Below are 20,000 nucleotides of genomic sequence, written 5' to 3' on the forward strand. Positions count from 1 at the left end.
GACGGCATTATAGAGACCATTCCCTGTAGACAGAGCTCCTATGGTGACATAACACATTAATATGGTTGCCATGGACACAGTAGGAAGGGACACATCAATCTCTCCGGCTGTATCATCACATCACATCACCAGCTAAATATTCTTCACAAACACCAGCGCGCATCTTCCAGTGGTCCGTTCAGTCTTAAATATAGCTTAACTGAGGAACACTGAGAGGAGACAAATGCGTTACTAACAGCAGGATACAATGCATAAATAAAGATAAGTTCAGTTACATCCACAGTGGTGAGAATTAGATTTAAGATTTTGATTGGTTCGTACAGTAACCCTTTGAAGCAGAATCAACGAATCCCAGGGCTTCCAAAGAAACGAGGGATTCATCACTTCTCATTCGGGGTTTGAAGAGCTGTATATATTTCTCCTGAAAAGTTCACGATTACCTGATGACAGAAAGCAAGGAGTGCTTAAATCCGGACTGCACTGCATGTAATATAAATACATTATGTGTATATTATTACATTATTGGCATTTGGCAGACGCCCTTATCCAGAGCGACGTACAGTTGATTAGACTAATCCTCCCCTGGAGCAATGCAGGGTTAAGGGCCTTGCTCAAGGGCCCAACGGCTGTGCGGATCTTATTGTGGCTACACCGGGATTAGAACCACCGACCTTGCAGGTCCCAGTCATTACATTACATTACATTATTGGTATTTGGCAGAGGCTCTTATCCAGAGCGACATACAGTTGATTAGACTAAGCAGGAGACAATCCTCCCCTGGAGCAATGCAGGGTTAAGGGCCTTGCTCAAGGGCCCAACGGCTGTGCGGATCTTATTGTGACTACACCGGGATTAGAACCACCGACCTTGGCAAGGAGTGCTTAAATCCGGACTGCACTGCATGTAATATAAATACATTATGTGTATATTATTACATTATTGGCATTTGGCAGACGCTCTTAACCAGAGCGACATACAGTTGATTAGACTTTACCTTAACCACTACGCCACAGGCCGCCCCAGTTCAGGAAGTTCAGATGGCACAGGGAGAGAGCCACCCAAGCCTTAACGTCGCCGTCATGCTTTAAGCAGGAGTGCGGTTGTGCAGACACGCCTATTTCCGAAGAGCGCTTCCTTCACAGACCCAGACAGTCTCACATCCCGTTAGACATTATCCTTTATTTGTTTCTCTATCACATTCATCCATCCATCCATTATCCTAACCCGCTTATCCTGAACAGGGTCACAGGGGGGCTGGAGCCTATCCCAGCATACATTGGGCGAAAGGCAGGAATACACCCTGGACAGGTCGCCAGTCCATCGCAGGGCACACACACCATTCACTCACACACTCACACACTCATACCTATGGGCAATTTAGACCAATCAGCCTAACCTGCATGTCTTTGGACTGTGGGAGGAAACCGGAGTACCCGGAGGAAACCCACGCAGACACGGGGAGAACATGCCGACGGGGATTCAAACCCAGGACCTCCTTGCTGTGAGGCGGCAGTGCTACCCACTGCACCATCCGTGCCGCTCTATCACATTCAGACAAGATAAAAACATGAGCAAATAGAACTAAAGATTATTCATTGGAGCCAGTTTGTTGCTGGTGGCAAGTCGCCAAACTTATAATCGTAATGCTTCACTGCCAAACTCATACATTCTTAGAAAGATTAGGCTGTTTTGTCATTGTTCCAGGCTGAATTGTCTGGGTATGACTGCGTGAGATCACTGTGGTTGTTTTGATGGCCGTGCTAGACTCTGATTGACTGCTGCACAAGCAAACATGTGCTCAGTTCAGTGGAGTGTGCGTCCTTCCTGGAGTGTGCGTCCTTCCTGGCACTGAGGCACACGGCTATGTCAGGGGACATCAGCACCTGCACGCCAATCTGTCGAGTGGAGTTGTTTTAAAGGTACAATAGGTCAGGTTTTTTTGCAAAAACATTGTTACAAGACCATTGTAAATCCCTTCCTATCATCCCTTCCTTACATTTAAGCAGGTGAACACATTCAGGGTTGTTTTTTTTTTTGTTTTGCCGGCAAGCGTTAATGGTCCCATATTGTACAACTTGAGTTTTATTTGAGGCCCCGATCTCCATAAGGTTTTAAGTGACAAAATCTCCGTCCAGTTTTACATGTCCATCCTCCAGCGCCTCTCATGAGCTTTACCGAGAACAGACCGTTTTAGTGACTGTGTCTTTAAGGCTCATTAATATCAATGAGCCGCCGTTCTGATTGGCTGGCTATCTTAACACTGACCTGAACACCGTCTGTGCTGAGCGCTTTGATTGGTTCTGGCTACAAGGAGGGCCAATGCTGAAGTAACGAGCATATCGTTGCGATGTCACAACCTCACAGAAATCCAAACGCACATTTTCTTCATTTATATTTTTTCCACACTGTTTTTATAACACCTTCGCCTCCTTTATAATCCACAGAACGAGGGAAATGTCACTTTCCACAGTATGGGAGCTTTAAAGTGCTCAGATACGCGGCTGACCCAAATCTGCGCTCCATCAGGGGGACCGCCCGCCGTCCTGAACGCCTCCACACACCTGTCACCATGACGACAAACACAGGAGGGGTTCCCCACTCACTCTGCCAGGGGCACTGTGCCACTCAAAATGTTTCAGTGGAGAAGTAGCCAGCTAGGGGTGTTGGCAGTTGGGAAACACAGTGTTCTGTTGACATAGTTTTTGCTAAAGCAACTAGCAGTCCTGAAATGTATGTCTGAAAGCATCCGGTCAAAACAGAGGTAGTCGGCCAATTAGCTAACAGCTGCCACATGCGGAACTTCTTGAAAAGCTGTTATTTGTGATTCTGTCACTAACAGGCACATTGTGAAGAGGCAAATCTGGACCGAGTCACATATTGTGCAACTGAATAATGCATTAATTTCCTTCTCTGCCATCAATAGTCCTTGCAAATATTAGCACGGGGGCTTTTTGAATTTCCCCCCGGCACATAGTGGGCTATTTCAGAAGTCGTTTACCGGAGCTTCACGCCGTTTTTCTACAGCTGAATGGTGCCTGCATTTCAGGTTAATTGAATTGATATGTTGCTAAGCAACCGGGACAAACAGCTCTTAAGTCATTGTTGGTGAATGTGCAGCCATGGAGGTCAACAGCGGCCCAGCATGCACCAGTGGGGACGCCCTTGTGACGGCAGAGAAGGAAATGAATGCGTTCTTCAGCTGCACGATACGTGACTCGGTCCAGATCTGCACCTTCACAGTGTCAGCCAACCTTCTGCGTGTGAAAACTCTGAAATTATGGAAATAATGTACAGTGTGTGGACTGTTCCGTTCTGTTCAGATGAGCGAGATGCAGAATAACTAAATGGTTGCCTTTATCCTAAGCACTGTACAATCGATGCTTCTCATTCACCCATTCATACCCACCCACACACCAACAGCGATTGGCTGCCATGCAAGGCACCAACCAGCTCATCGGGAGCAATTAGGGGTTAGGTGTCTTGCTCAGGGACAGGAATCAAACCGGCAACCCTCCAAATGCCAGATGACTGCTCTTACCGCCTGAGCTAACGTCGTGCCGACTAAATGCTGATTAGACGATGCTACGGGGAGAATCTGAACAGGGCACAGACGGCCAATCACTCAGTCACATGGCCCTGCCAAAGGCACCTAAGAGTTTATCTCAGGAACGCTTCTGAGAAGATCTGTTCAAATCCATCTCCTGCACGGCATAAAACACCCCCCTGCCGTGACCGCAGGTTGACTAATACTCAACAGAGAACAAAAATAAAACACACTCATTCTCAAATTCAGAAAGCCGTTCATGGAGCTTTTAATAGAGAGGAGGAGGAAGAGTTCTGTTGCGTTTCCTCCATATTGACTGAATAGACTCTTATCTCCAGCTCATTTTCTCATTTGCTTCTTATGTGACTAGACTCTGCCACCCAGCCAAGGAAAAGTATAAGAAGACAATCTTCTGAGAAATGTGGCCCACCAGATTTACACCAACAGGAAAGAGCATAATCCAAATCTTAATGCAAAGATTAGGATTTTTTTTTTTGGCTTTCGTTTTTTTGCAGATTTTGTCAGTTGTGTCCAGCACTTTGCTCAGAGGGCACGATTCACAGACTCAGATTAAGTTTAGTCCTGGACTTGAGTCTGAGAAAATGGCCCACTGGGACATGTTAAGGTACATCACAGGCATTTAAGCAGATTTAAGGTGATCTTACCGTTGGAGCAGACTTCATACGCAGTGCACAGCTCGTCCTCAAACAAGCAACCTGACAGAAGAGAAAAATAAAATAAAACGCATTAAGATTCAGCGAAACACAGAACACGCTATACAACAGTAATATTAACAAACGTGTGTTACAGAGACATGCTGGAGACCACCGCCACCTTCTTTAAAGGGCCTTATCGTCGCTTTGAAAATTCCTGTTACTGTATGCGCCACCATTATCGTGGTCCAGGACAGCTTTACTCAAGCCATCGTGGGAAAGGGCATCAAAGCATCATGGGAAATGTAGTGTCCCACACTCCTTCATCAATATTCAGGAGACTCATCTGAATGTTTTGACTTGAAATGGTAGGGAGGTGGAACATTGTGATGTTAGGGAACGCCGGAGCATATTATCTGGTAGGACTACGGACACTGGCGACACCAAACCAGCCTGATTATCCATTTCCAGAGCAATGGAGCCCGTTTGCTTTAAGGACCACAGTTTTTTTTTTAATGATGCAGCAAAATTGTGGGATTGGACTCACACTGATCACATGGTATGAAATTAACAATGTCATCAAAGTTGTTGGTGTAATAACTACGGGGGGGGGGATAACACAATCTGTTTGCTTGAATAACATCATAAAAACATTCAGCGTTTGGGTACTAAAATCTAATCTTGCTCAGTTTTTACCTCATAAAAAATAGCACTGCGGGCTGTACCATATGTTGAGTTCTAATTATACGCACTCACTGAGGACTTTATTAGGTATTTTAGACTTTTTTAGATTTACTGGTGTTCTGCTGCTGTAGCCTGAATGTGTAAGAAATGTGTTCAAAGTGACATTGACTGTGGGATGATTGCTGGTGCCAGACGGGGTGGTTTGAGTTTCTCAGAAACAGCTGATCTCCTGTGATTTTCACACAAAAAACAGTCTCCAGAGTTTGCAGAAGATGGTGTGAAAAACAAACAGTATGTCCAGTGACCAGCAGCTCTGCAAGCAGAAATGGCTTGATAAAGAGAGAGGTCAGAGGAGAAGGGCCAGACTGGTCAAAGCTGACAGGAAGGTGACAGTAACGCAAATAACCACACATTGCAACAGTGGTATGCAGAAGAGCATCTCTGAGCACACAACGTGTCAATAGATTCATTAAAACAATGTTGACAAAAACAGCCAAAGCTAGGTTTTGAAACAGCTGGTAGCTGGTTGACCAGTTCATACCAGCTCCATACTTAACATGGTTTGACCAGCTCAAGCTATGTTTTGAAATAGTTGGTAGCTGGTAATTTCAAGATAGATTTTACACCAGGGTTAATAACTAAGGAACAGTGGCAATTGACTCCTAACAATGTCACACTAAATAGTTATTTAATAACAGAGACACTTACACAAAGCCACATTATATTCCCATTCGAGTGCAATCTTTGCTCTGCATATTCTCTGTAGTCCGTGGGTAAATAACCCAGCGGTAGCCACTTCTGAATAAACATGAGTAAAGTCATTTTCATACACGGGTGTTATTTTACAATTTTTCCATTCAGGCATTCAGCAAACATTCTTATCCAGGGTGACACAGTGCGTACAAGAAGAAAGGTTAGTCATACAGCAGATATGACACCAGGTTATCAGTATGCTAATCTATAGCATTAGTCATTCAACCAGCAGCGTCGTTGAAGAGGAGGACTGTACATTCATACTTGGCAGATCAAGATCTGCTAAAACCAATACCTAACATGTTGTCTTTAGCTCACCTCCATAAGGACAACACATTTTGTGTCACTACCTTTGTAACACATAAATTGTATATTTGCAACACAAAAGCAGTAACTTTGACACAAAATGGGGGTTGGGCAGTTGAGCAAGGCCCTTAACCCTGTATTGCTCCAGGGGGGACTGTCTCATGACATTACAAGGCATTTAGCAGACGCTCTTATCCAGAGCGACGTACAACGAAGTGCAGATCAAACACAGGGACAGGTGTGAAGAGGACAGACCCTAGAGGACAGTACGGTTCCGAGTCCCAGTGTAACCACACAGATACAGTTGGAACCCCAGACCCTGGTCTCCTGCTTAGTCTAATCAACTGTAAGTTGCTTTGGATAAAAGCATCAGCCACAGAACATGTGTATTTGTTTATGTGTGGGTGTGTGTATGTGTGCGTGTGTGTGTGTGTGTGTGTGAGTGTGTGTGTGTGTGTGTGTATGTGTGTGTGTGTGTGTGATATAACACTGTTCTTACCCTGATGCTGATGCCCTGAGTGTAGCCATGAAACCGTGTTTGCCAAAGGAAGTCCATTTTCCCAGGATGCCATCTGCCGGCTCGAAACAAGTACCTGCTGTTCCCAGCCGAGACCCTGCCAAAGTGTCGGGTAACCCTGGCCCCGGACATCACTGCACACAGTCTCTACCGCTCAGCGCCACACAAACCTGGAGATACGGGTCCGCTCAAAATGGCCTCCGATTTCACATGCCCTCCCAACAGTCACAGAGTGGTCAGACACTCACAGAGCAGTCAGACACTCACAGAGCGGTCAGACACTCACAGAGCGGTCACAGAGCGGTCAGACACTCACAGAGCGGTCAGACACTCACAGAGCGGTCACAGAGTGGTCAGACACTCACAGAGCGGTCAGACACTCACAGAGCAGTCAGACACTCACAGAGCGGTCACAGAGCAGTCAGACACTCACAGAGCGGTCAGACACTCACAGAGCAGTCACAGAGCGGTCAGACACTCACAGAGCAGTCAGACACTCACAGAGCGGTCACAGAGTGGTCAGACACTCACAGAGCGGTCAGACACTCACAGAGCAGTCAGACACTCACAGAGCGGTCAGACACTCACAGAGCAGTCAGACACTCACAGAGCGGTCAGACACTCACAGAGCGGTCACAGAGCGGTCAGACACTCACAGAGCGGTCAGACACTCACAGAGCGGTCAGACACTCACAGAGCGGTCAGACACTCACAGAGCGGTCACAGAGCGGTCACAGAGCGGTCAGACACTCACAGAGCGGTCAGACACTCACAGAGCGGTCAGACACTCACAGAGCGGTCACAGAGCGGTCACAGAGTGGTCAGACACTCACAGAGTGGTCAGACACTCACAGAGCGGTCATACACTCATAGAGCGGTCACAGAGGGGTCAGACACTCACAGAGCGGTCACAGAGCAGTCAGACACTCACAGAGCAGTCAGACACTCACAGAGCGGTCAGACACTCACAGAGCGGTCACAGAGCGGTCAGACACTCATAGAGCGGTCACACACTCACAGAGCGGTCAGACACTCACAGAGCGGTCAGACACTCACAGAGCGGTCACAGAGCAGTCACAGAGCAGTCACAGAGTGGTCAGACACTCACAGAGCGGTCAGACACTCATAGAGCGGTCACACACTCCACACGTTTCACCACTCTCATTCCCCTCGAGTGTCAGCCTCTCAGCACGCTGTGACTCGTGTGCTGCAGTATTTAATCAAGGTTATTCAAGCAAAAGCAGTTACATTAATTGCAAAGCTGTCTTCATATTTAATAAATGTTTCATGCATCCTTCTATAGCCTGGAGATATTTTGTAATAAGCTGCTTATTCCCATTTAATAAAGAATTAACGAACAGATCAATCTGAATGCAGTTTTCCTCACAATCGTACAGGCCTTGCAGTGGGATGAGGGGAGGAACTCGCTGTACTTCACATGTTAAAATTAACACGCGTGGACACCCCCCCCCCCCCCTTCTTTTAGGAAATGTTTTTACCCCCTTTACCCTTAATACCGCAGCTCTAGCCCCCTGTTATAGCTCTCAGATCCATTCTCTAAATGCTTAAAGCGCTTTACTGTGTGTTCGTTTGAGGTGGCCAACGCAGTTTGCATTGCATTGCGTGGGATTGTGATAAGAACGTAAACTGCAGCTTAAAGGTACAATAGGTGTTCAAACATTGTTACAAGACCATTGTAAATCCCTTCCTATCATTGAAAAAGGCTCACTGACATGTTGACTCACCCTCTGCCTGTGTTTATAGTCCTTAAATTCCAGTTTCAGCTGGAATTATTGGTTGAAAATTGGTTCTAATTGCCACAGCTAATGGAGTGGGGGAGGTTCCAACGTCAGTGCGTTCACAGAGAAGGGGGAGGGATAAACAGTGTTGTGGTTTGAGGGGGGTTTGTTGCTGCAATTACCCGCGTGCCCATTAGAAGCCCGAAGTTACCTATTGAACCACTAATTCACTAATTCTCCTGATGTTATCCTACCACTGTCGTTGTTGTTATCTGTTCCCATGACGACACACTGCCCTGTGGCTGAGAGACGCGGGGACAAAATGGAGGGCAGAGCAGCGTGCGTCTCTGTCGGCTCCGTGACTCACCGAGGCTAACGGAAGTGCACAGCTGGGACAGGCCAGTGAGGGGGTGGGGGGTTAGCCCCAAACAAAAAAACCTTTCACTTCTTAACCAAATATAAACAGGTTTTCACCTTGCTAGATATGTAGGTCTAGAGATGTTTAGATATCTAAAATTCCGGGGAAAAACCTGTATATAATTGGTTGAGAAGTGAAAGGTTTCTGAATTAGTCTGTCTATGTCAAAATGACTCTCAGTCCCAGATTTCCAGCCACCTGCACATCTAGGCTGGTCTGGAGTCTGCCTGGTGCTCACTGGCACGTTTCAGAACACATCACAGCTCATCGCTGGACTAATGACTGCATGACTACCAGCCACAAATCACACACACACTCACCCACATTCCTCTCTCTCACTCACACGCACACACTTACACACACTCACACACACACTCACATACTGTACATACCAGATACATCATCTCATTCTCCGACACACACTTATATTAATGCACACTGCAGTGGGTGACGGGCGTATCTGAATGTAAACACAGCAGGTGTGTGTGTGTGAGTGTGTGTGTGTGTGTGTGAGTGTGAGTGTGTGTGTGTGTGTGTGTGTGTGTGTGTGAGTGTGAGTGTGTGTGTGTGTGTGTGTGTGTGTGAGTGTGTGTGAGTGTGTGTGTGTGAGTGTGTGTGTGAGTGTGTGTGTGTGTGTGAGTGTGTGTGTGTGAGTGTGTGTGAGTGTGTGTGTGAGTGTGTGTGAGTGTGTGTGTGAGTGTGTGTGTGAGTGTGTGTGTGTGTGTGTGTGTGTGTGTGTGTGTGTGTGTGTGAGTGTGTGTGTGTGTGTGTGTGTGTGTGTGTCTGTGTGTGTGCGTGTGAGTGTGTGTGTGTGTGTGTGTGTGTGTGTGTGCAGGAGAACACACACAGCGTGCTGCAGTAAAGAGCTGAGAGCAGAGCTGGATTTCCGGTCTAAGCTGCAGAGTTTCATTTCCAGGGAGACATGGCTTTTACACACCTTTCAACAACTACTCAACCAGAATAATTTCAGTAATAGGACACAGTATACTTACAGTGATAAATCAACTCCAATAAGTAAATTCTACTCTGAGCAGGTGCATTCGATCCCTCTTGGACCTATAAAAGTCAACATTTGGTCCATGTGTAGGCCTACAGTATCACCCTGCATCGGTACAGCTAATCATTAAAAGAAAGCATAATGGATAAGGAAGGCTCTTATCTCTGTATATTCACTTAGCGCGCTGATAAACGAGCTATGATTTACGTCCACGTCTTTTAGGCGCATGCGTTGTGCCCTCTTGTTTTGAGAGTTCCAGTCATTGAATCGCCACTTCTTTTACAAAAAGAAATCACACCGACAGCCTAACTGTAGGGAGCGGAAAAGGCAACACCGGGCCGCGAAGGGAAGACAGACTTCACAACGAAACCGAGTCGCATGGTCTCTATAGTTTTACTGACTACCACGCGTATTCAATTAATTGTTAGAATAATACAGTGAAACAACCAAGATGCCACCGCATTATAATTCTTCCGAAATCCTTCCACCTCTGGAATTGTTCATGCCATCATATAGTTTGTACGTGAATGCAGCCAAAGTCCTGCAATAACGAACGATGTTCAATATTAAAGGTATGGTTAGTTTCATATAAGAACAGACCCGGTACACCGACACATTTTCGACCGTCTACCCTTCTCACTTATGCCGCGCATGCGTACAAAATACCTACACACACGAGTGTCCAATTACGAGTGTGTAAAAGGAGTGCAGGAGTGTCACCCTGTTTAGTAATGCAAGTGTCAATAATATTAAGCTCCTTATTCAACATCAATAACATCATAAATCGTATTCGATGCTGTACAGGCCCACACGTTGAACTGTTCTATTTGAACACAAGGGAATAGCCAACAATGTTTTTTTTTTAAACAGTATAATGCCTTTAATGCCGTTAACTATGGCAAAAACATAATACATGTTACTCAAATAAACATGCCACACATACAGCTGCATGTGCGAGAAGATTGACGAATTATGAATTATGAATGTGAATTCGCGGTTACACTGGTGTAGTCAATGGGAATCTGTTAAGTGAAAGGATTTCAGGATACCGAAAATAACCGCTATGCTTTCCTAAATAGCATGCAAATTCGAACAGGAAACGAAAGGGTGTTTTGTACCGTAGGCCTACATGCATACTATTCCTAAGCATCACTTCATTCAGAAATCGCAGTAGATCCCGTGTACGCTCCTCCACGATTGTGTAACCTCTTGAAAACCTGTAGCCTACTACACCAATCCCGCCGCCCATCCATCCGTCCATCCATCCATCCATCCATCCACCGCTTCCCTGAATACACAGGGATAGGCTTGCGTTGAACATAGGAAACATCGAAATAATCGCACAAACGAAAATGCCAAAGGAAAATTAAGGTATAACCGTGTATATCCCAGGCCAAGAAACACTGATTCTGCATGATAACGTCGAATTATTGTCTTGTGACTGGCGTTTTCCACACGCCACTGTTACAAGGTGAAATCAATCCACCCTACATTGCTCAATTCGAGAAATCTCGTTGGAATAAAAAAAAACATGGAAAGGTGTGCAACAGGATTACCACCTACAATGCTTATTATATTTCAGCTTGTAATCAGTTAAATATTAACCAACATATACCACCATATTGCACTTCAGAGTAGTGACCATTTACAAATGAGGATTTACACAATTTCGCCGAAATGTATTTAGCCTACAAATGCGATATCAGCCAAGACGGCATGCACATGTTTACCATCACAGATCTGGCATATGTATTACATTATGGGGTTTGGTTCAAAGTTTCTGTTAAAGGCTACCATACTGTTTAAGAAATAACAAAAATCGATTAACACCAGCAGCCAATGAATTTACCTTTTTCGGTCCACCCCCCACCCACCCCTTGACTACTTAATGCAATATTGACAGCGGTCCGAAAGGACCATACTCTGCGAACAAACCTCTGAAGCGCCCAGTCTAATGTTCGCGTTCGTCATTTTCAAAGCATTGAGATTGCGAACTCGCACATAATAAACGGTGTACACTCACCGAATCTCCTGTCCGCAAATGCAACCGAATTGGCGTGGACAGCGAAAACCACGAAGAGAACACAGTGAAACGAATCCATCATGTTCATTGATCCATGGCACACATTTGCCAACAATCCATTACGTTCGGCTTGGTTTTTTTTTTCTTTTTGGGAGAGAGGGAGGGAGGTGTGATGGTGATGAGAAAAGATGAGGGACCGTTTGGGAGAGCTCCGCAGTCGGTGTCTGCCTCAGAACAGAATCAGCACTGGGAACAGCAGCCTTCGACCAGGCCCCGCCTTAAATGACGTCAAACGAACAGACGAGCCGAAACGCGCCGTCCGTCCGTGTGTGTGTGTGTGTGTGTGTGTGTGTGTGCACGACAGCCTCCTTACATCACTGGCGAAAATGCTGACGGGCGTGTGGCAAAGGGAGGATAAAACGATAACGCATAGCCGACAGAATGTTTTATTTATAGAGTCGGAATTGTTTGCGTAACGATACACGTCACACACAAACACACACACACACACACAAAAAAAAACAGCACAGAGAGCATGAATCTAGGCCTAAATGTTGCACGTTAAGGCTGGGGACTGGATTTTTCAGGAACCGGAGGATGCTAGCGCATCCAACTTGTGGCATGGAAAAAGCACCAAGACGTGGCACAAACATAGTCACATTGGTATGATGTACGGCGACCTTTCAGCGGCGCATCTTCTGATGACACCCCCCCCTTCCCACGACTCCCTGCTCAGCACGTGCAGGGAAACCTGTCGGCCGCACATGGCCGTCTCTGATTGGTCACCGCCTGCTGCTCAGAAGTACGCAGCTCTTAAAGGGAATTGAGGTTTTTTTTTTTTTTTTTTTTTTTTCAGTTTTTTTCAAATGTTCTGTATGAATATAAAGACGTGTTTGGAGAGCACAGTGAACTCCGACGACGAGAGCTAATATTTTAGTGGACTGTCACCTTCTTAAAACTGGCTGATATGTTTTAATATATACTGTAAAAAACGGAATAACCAAAGAAAACTGACTGACTCTGAACTACACTATTTATAGATGGGAATAAAATTAACCTATATAATTGCATTACATTTTACTTAGCAGACAACTTTATACAAACCGACTTACAAAAAAACTGCATACCAAGGTCATAGAACAAACTACAGAACAGGTTGGATAAGGTACAATTCACATAAGAATTAACATAACGGAAATCACAGAATAATAAGCCTTCCCTTCACTAATTAAATGAATATAGGGCGACAGTCTCTGTTTGATTTCCAACAGGAGGGGCTTTACTGCTTTGTAACCAAAGGTCCACACAGATACTAGGAAGTCGTTTTTCCACACAGAGAGTGGTCAGTGTGTGGAATAGCTTGCCAGAACGTGTAGTGGAAGCAGACACACTGGGGATTTTCAAGACAAGGCTTGATAGGGTACTAGACACTACTTCGCCTTTAGGCACACTAAGCAGTTGGTTGCACTTTAGGGGGAGGAAAAGGTGAGCATTGCTGGGCTGAATGGCCTATTCTCATCACTGTGTTATGTTAGGTCGGCTCTCTTGTCCATCATTGGATACTGTAGTCCCCCAGGGCTGAATGGGAGCTACAGCAGCTGCAAGATGTCATGCAATGAGCATGGCCTCCGTGTGCTCTTCCTGAACAGCTATTTGCAGATTCAATTCCGACTTCACTCAAGAATCACCCGACTGATTCACCGAACTGATTCGCTGAATTTTCAACGGACCAAACCGTGATTGCGCACATACGGGATCACGATTTGCGAACCTTTACTTTACCGCAGCGTCTGCGGGTTTAACTCCAGTCCTGGAGGGGGCGCTGTGTCTGCGGGTTTAACTCCAGTCCTGGAGGGCCGCAGTGTCTGCGGGTTTAACTCCAGTCCTGGAGGGGGCGCTGTGTCTGCGGGTTTAACTCCAGTCCTGGAGGGCCGCAGTGTCTGCGGGTTTAACTCCAGTCCTGGAGGGCCGCAGTGTCTGCGGGTTTAACTCCAGTCCTGGAGGGGGCGCTGTGTCTGCGGGTTTAACTCCAGTCCTGGAGGGGGCGCTGTGTCTGCAGGTTTAACTCCAGTCCTGGAGGGGGCGCTGTGTCTGCGGGTTTAACTCCAGTCCTGGAGGGGGCGCTGTGTCTGCGGGTTAAACTCCAGTCCTGGAGGGGGCGCTGTGTCTGCGGGTTTAACTCCAGTCCTGGAGGGGGCGCTGTGCCTGCGGGTTTAACTCCAGTCCTGGAGGGGGCGCTGAGTCTGCGGGTTTAACTCCAGTCCTGGAGGGGGCGCTGTGTCTGCGGGTTTAACTCCAGTCCTGGAGGGGGCGCTGTGTCTGCGGGTTTAACTCCAGTCCTGGAGGGGGCGCTGTGTCTGCGGGTTTAACTCCAGTCCTGGAGGGGGCGCTGTGTCTGCGGGTTTAACTCCAGTCCTGGAGGGGGGCGCTGTGCCTGCGGGTTTAACTCCAGTCCAGGAGGGGGCGCTGTGTCTGCAGGTCTTTCTATCAGTAGCCAGTTGTGAGATCTGTTGACTTTTTGGCCGATTACAGACTTAAATAAAGCCACATCAGCATGCACCCTGCTCCTGCTGAATAGCTGAAGATAAGCAGGTGTGGGCTTGGTTAGTACTTGGGACGGGAGTGGTGTTGTTGGGCCAGTAGGGGGGCGATCTTCCCTCCGGTCACACAGTAAACCCCAATGCCCCAAGGGCAGCGATGGGGACACTGTGCCGTAGGGGACGCCGTCTTTCGTCCCGACTCTCACGAGGCTAAATTTGCAACCTGGCACCAAATCATGCCCTGATTTAATTGGCTAAAAGTCGTTCACTCCCTCTCCACCTCCACTGCGGGCGTGCGGTGAGCGTTCGGCCGCAAAATGGGCGCTGTTGCCTCTCCCAGGCGGGCGCTGCACATCGGCGGTGGTTGAGGCGAGTTTCCCCCTCATCACTGTAAAACGTGAGGGAAGCAGTATGTGCTATAAATGAATGCTGCTTGCATTGAGAACAATTTTATTCAACATTACATTGTGTTATTTCCCCCCCCCCCCCATTACAATGAACAAGAAGGACAATACTCTTACTCAGTACAATAAGTACAATAGATAAGATTTTTTTGTGTTAAAACTTATCATGGAAAAAGGCTCACTGACATGTTGACCCTGTGTTTATAGTCCTTAAATTCGGGTTTCAAAATATACAGTTGACATCCTGACACTCTGTACCAAAACATTGTACAATTGTACAATAATTCAAGCTCATTGGTTGAAACTTGGTTCTCATTGCCACAGCCAATGGTGTTTCAACACCAGAGCATTTACAGAGCAGGGGGAGAGATACACAGTGTTGTGGTTTGAAGGTGTTTGTTGCTGTCATTCCTCTCTTGACTGTTAGAAGTCCGAAATTACCTATTGTACCTTTCAATTAACCTGTGAAAACAAGATATTGGTTCATAAATGCACAAGTTAAATTAAACCATTTTCATGTTCAAGATTGAATTAATCAATTTAAAATGTAAGAAGAAATTAAATACAAATATTTGCCACTTCAACACAAGTTCAAAATTTGAAGTAAAATAGAAGAAAAAAAACTTTAAAATGCATACCAGTAAATGTGGGTCAGAAGAAGCCACTCAGTGACCTTTGACCTTGCATTCCCATTCAGCACTGAGGGATCCTGGGAATGTTTGAGGTGGGAGGTTCAACCACACCATTGCTTGATAATATACAGGAAGCTCAAGTTGGTACTGTGCAGAGATTGTGAATGCGTGTACGTTTCTGTGTTCTCTTTCTATATTCCGTTTTGAAAGTCATTAGTCACAAACAAAGATTACATAAATACGCAAATCTAGGTCACCTCTCTCAAAAGTAAATATTGTAATATGAAAAATAGATTTCAGATGGCAACAGGTAATGCATGACTCACTGTTACAGATTTAAAAAACTCACACAGATAAAAGAGGTTAATTGACAGAGGCACACAACAGAAATAAAACAGAAAATAATGTTTCTAAACACTTTCCAACCACCAGGATTCCGGATAAGAGTGTGCTACTGAAGGAGAGATTAATGTGTGGAAGACGGGTCACGGAAAACGAATGCCCGATGAACTGTCACTCAGGCACATTCATTAAACGTTATGGGCCTACTTTTTTAAACTGAGAAACAATCCGGAAGAGATGTTTGAGGTAAAAAAAAAAAAAACATTACCGTCTTATTTTGTTGGTGTGTTTAGCGCCGTTGGACCTTTCCTGTATTTTACAGGAAATTGGGAATAGCCTAGATGATTAAACAAAGACTGCGGCTTCTTCGATTCGCGGATATAAAGCAACCACACTCTTTCTGCAAGTTTATTATGTGTCATGTTGTTTGAGAATCGAGTGTCTGACCGAGAGCAGCTTTTGGAGGAGCGTGGCCGCCGTGCGCGTGCGTGTTTATCCTAAACTTGCGCGTGACGTCAGCAGTTCGGTACGAGCCGTTTAATGAAACAATTGAATCTGTACTATGGCTTATATTCTTAAGGATGTTTATGCATATATGCAATTTATCCCCCCCCCCCCCCCCCCCCCCGTAAGTATTTGGACAGTGACACCATTTCAGAGGGCTGTATTTCCAACGTTATTCACTCAATATGGAAATACATCCCCTCTCATTAAAGGGGAGACAGTCAGCTTCAATTTGAGTTGGGTATTTATCCACAGGAAGTGCACTGTGATGTACTGTAATTACAGCGTGGGGACTGGTTTTCAAGGTGGGGGGGCGTGGGGACTTTTTTGATGTGGGGGGGGGGGGGGCGTGGGGACTGGTTTTCAAGGTGGGGGGGCGTGGGAACTGTTTTTTGAGGTGGGGGGGATGTGGTGACTGGTTTTCAAGGTGGGGGGGGGGGGCGTGGGGACTGGTGGGGAATCGGTTCTGGCAGCAGGTGGCTCGAACTGTCATCCCAATTCATTGCCAGATGAGCAGAATTAATTGCATAGTCGAAGAGCCATTGAGTTGACATATTACTCCGCTTCACTACCAAAAGATTTTTCATTAACTCAGAGCCTCCGTGCTCAACCCGCAGCCTCTGGTTAATACGTAATCGCAAATCAAAATTTCCCAGAATGCCCTGGTCATAAATTACCGCGGAGCAGTCATTGGGGTAGAGGAGCCTGCCTGCGAACACAAGTGCCCTCACAAACGATAACAGAGTAAATTAGAGAGGACCGCTTTTATCATGATCGAGAAGAAGCTACACTAAGATTGTGAAGCAAAAAAAAAAAGGGAACAATTTGTGAGATTAAATATTGGTGGGACATTTGAAATAGGAATGGATACATTTGCAACTTTAAGCAACAACTAACGTTAGCTAGGTTTTCGCTAACTTTGATAGTTGGTATCAAACTGATTGTGTTTACAGGTAACTTAATGTTAACTAATAAGGTAATTTATAACGTAATTATAAGGTTAATTGTGTTCAGGGTACTATAGAGACTGGTCAAATGTTCAAAGCACTTTGCTTAATGACATTAATAGCATTTGGCAGACGCTCTTATCCAGAGCGACGTACAGTTGATTAAACTAAGCAGGAGACAATCCTCCCCTGGAGCAATGCAGGGTTAAGGGCCTTGCTCAAGGGCCCAACGGCTGTGCGGATCTGTGAATAGGGAATACATAATTAGGGGTGTATTGGTTTTGGATTATTCATTATTTTTTAAATCAAAGTACTGGTACAAGAGCACGGTGATGTCTGATATGTGCAAGTAACTGCTAATTATTAAGGGCAATATTTTATATTTTTTTCCTCTTTCTTTCGATCATCAGTTGTGTCTTGTGAGTAAAACTGCGCCCTAATGTCAGCAAGACTTCAGCCCTTCAAGAAGCATTGCTGGTGATCAAAATGGAGTTCTGGAACAGACACAATTTAGAAAAAAATTAAAGAAAAAAAAATTACAAAAAACCTTATGTTCTAAGAGGACCATATTAATGTTGTTGTACAAAATCAGATGTGACTAATGATTTTAGTCCTCTTTTGTCACTTCAATCTACCCGTTTGACTGCACTAATTTCGTACATTGGTCTGGATTAAAAGACGCTGCAAGATCACTAATGTAACGCAATGTCTTGCAATACTCACATTTACCACAAGGTGACAGTAATAGCATTACTGTCCCCACCAGAAATATCAGTCGTAACCCCCAGTCTGCCTACCCCCCCCAATACGGTCACCCCCAATTACTCCCAACAAGCTGGCTGGTATCTCGCCGGGCAGCCTATCACTGTTGGTGTGTGTGCGTGAGAGGCATTCATTGTAAAGAGCGTTGTGTGATGGAAAAAGCGGTATATAAATGTGAATGCGGTCAAAGATGGACTGTGTGCTAATCTGGAATCACCAGGTTTATGACCAGTTATGACCTCACAGTCTGACCCCAGTGACATCACACCAGTGCAGGGCATGACTCCAGTGACATCACACCAGTGCAGGGCTTGACTCCAGTGACATCACACCAGTGCAGGACTTGAGTCCAGTGAGATCACACCAGTGCAGGACTTGTCTCCAGTGAGATCACACCAGTGCAGGACTTGAGTCCAGTGGCATCACACCAGTGCAGGACTTGAGTCCAGTGAGATCACACCAGTGCAGGACTTGACTCCAGTGACATCACACCAGTGCAGGACTTGAGTCCAGTGACATCACACCAGTGCAGGACTTGAGTCCAGTGAGATCACACCAGTGCAAGGCTTGACTCGAGTGAAATCACACCAGTGCCAGGCATTTCAGGCACGCTCAAACAGAAACGCCTGATTGGTTCCAATGTTTTAAAGGAATGTGAAGGAACTCCAAGTCTTCCCTCTGATCGACACAGTTCAGATGCAGACATAAACACAGTTACGGAGACACCGTTTTTATGCGTCTGGATAATACATTTTACGTTTTTAATTATCAATGGACTTTTAGTGTGTTTATCGGAGCGGATAATAAACAGATACGTCACTCACTCGCAATAAACCCACTGTGAACCCAGCAACTGCTCTTTATTAACTAAAAGCAGAAAGAAGACATTGTGAAACGGGAAACATTTTAAAAGCTTCTTTTTTTACTCGTACATAATTCAATATCATGATTTTTTTTAAGGCACAAGTCAAATAAAATACATGGAGAAGGCAAGAGGCTTGCAATTGAAACAGTTGAAAAGTCGGCCTACCTTAAGAGAACGTTTTTATTTTGAGGGCTTACATAGACCTAGGTAACAAAGAATGTAGCTACAGGTGATAAACTGATGTTCCGTGACCCATCATTGACCCACTGTGAAAATAACAGAATCAAACTATATTATATATGAGACTCTTCATTTCGATGACGAATCGTACATCGTAATGTAAACCTAGATATGCAGCGATGGAACACCAAAGCTAAGCACGCTTACGCTAAATAATAGCCTATGTGCTCACATTTTAATGCTAGGCTATCCTTAAGACTAATAGCGTGATGAGACGTAACTAGGCAAGTTCAATGACGAGTTCATTTGTCGATCTGCACTGACGAAAGGGTGTTTCATTGGATAAACCTAAAATGTTTACTTCAACTTTTTACACCTAGCCTATATTTTCTCAATTGAAAGGTTTTAGGATCATTTGAATGAACATACAATTTTCAACTGAGAATCCTAAACAAATAATAATAATAAAAAAAGATATGCTAGGTGTAATAAAGATGTTTCATTCTATTATCCTAAAATAAAACAATTGCATGAGATTGATCTGTCCACCGATAACGGAAAAACATTTACAACATGACGCTCGGAAGAAATCTGCTGGAATGACGCGTTTCGCGTCACCATGGGAACCACACACTGTCTCGGGGACACACAGGTTCGCTACAGCCGCGTTTCGGATGCAGGACCAGCCACAACTTAGAAAACAATTTATTTTAAAGCACTCCCATCAGTGGAGGGCGTAACAAAATTCAATAGCATCGAACATGGGCGAAGTGCCCCTTTTTAAGATGAGAAATCAGAACAGCAGACATTCGTCTATGAGCTAAAAACCGCCATGAATCTGTCAGATTAACCACTAACGGTTCACTACTGTGCAATGAAGTAAAAAGAAAACGAATACCATTCGATGATTAATATTTATATATATTTAAAACAAGAAGAATAATGTGCAAACATACATACATATATTTGGCTTAAAACCCACATAAGGCAATAAAATGAAATACTTTTGTCTCTTTGGTGGCTAGTGTTGCTAACAGTAGGCTACAGAACCTTCCAGTTCGTTCGACTGGATTCTGCGTAGATTTAGACTAAGGAAATTATCAAATGTTTGTTGTTTGTTTGAACTTAACTTCTTCCGTCTCGTCTTCTTCACGTACAGTAACGTATTTACAAGTTGTACATCCCCTACGT

The 20,000-nt window shown here is 45.1% G+C and overlaps 2 protein-coding genes and 1 long non-coding RNA gene across 8 annotated transcripts in view; all 3 read right to left on the reverse strand.

Moving 5' to 3' along the window:
* The window catches only part of LOC133136728 (receptor-type tyrosine-protein phosphatase N2-like), a 124,959-nt gene extending 113,071 nt beyond the window's left edge, over positions 1-11,888 (reverse strand). The window contains exons 1-2 of the mRNA XM_061254395.1: positions 11,634-11,888; positions 4,210-4,260 (exon numbers count right to left, since the gene is read on the reverse strand). Coding sequence (XP_061110379.1) covers positions 4,210-4,260; positions 11,634-11,721 — 139 coding nt within the window. The 5' untranslated portion in view covers positions 11,722-11,888. The remainder of the gene's footprint in view (positions 1-4,209; positions 4,261-11,633) is intronic.
* A 2,776-nt stretch (positions 11,889-14,664) lies between these two features.
* On the reverse strand, positions 14,665-16,043 carry LOC133137996 (uncharacterized). 2 transcript variants are annotated; one of them, XR_009709652.1, is made up of 3 exons: positions 15,820-16,043; positions 15,216-15,286; positions 14,665-15,039 (listed from the first exon to the last, which is right to left on the reverse strand). It is a non-coding gene; the product is annotated as an uncharacterized LOC133137996 (long non-coding RNA). The 2 variants fall into 2 exon arrangements; XR_009709651.1 differs by having other exon boundaries at positions 15,216-15,325.
* Positions 16,044-18,664: 2,621 nt separating this feature from the next.
* The window catches only part of LOC133136491 (extended synaptotagmin-2-like), a 46,375-nt gene continuing 45,039 nt past the window's right edge, over positions 18,665-20,000 (reverse strand). For all 5 annotated transcript variants that reach the window (XM_061254029.1, XM_061254027.1, XM_061254024.1 and 2 more), the window contains one exon: positions 18,665-20,000. This exon is cut by the window's right edge and continues 593 nt beyond it. The gene's annotated coding sequence lies outside the window, so the exon portion shown is untranslated.

This window comes from Conger conger, chromosome 9 (assembly GCF_963514075.1).
Source record: "Conger conger chromosome 9, fConCon1.1, whole genome shotgun sequence".
NCBI lineage: Eukaryota > Metazoa > Chordata > Actinopteri > Anguilliformes > Congridae > Conger > Conger conger.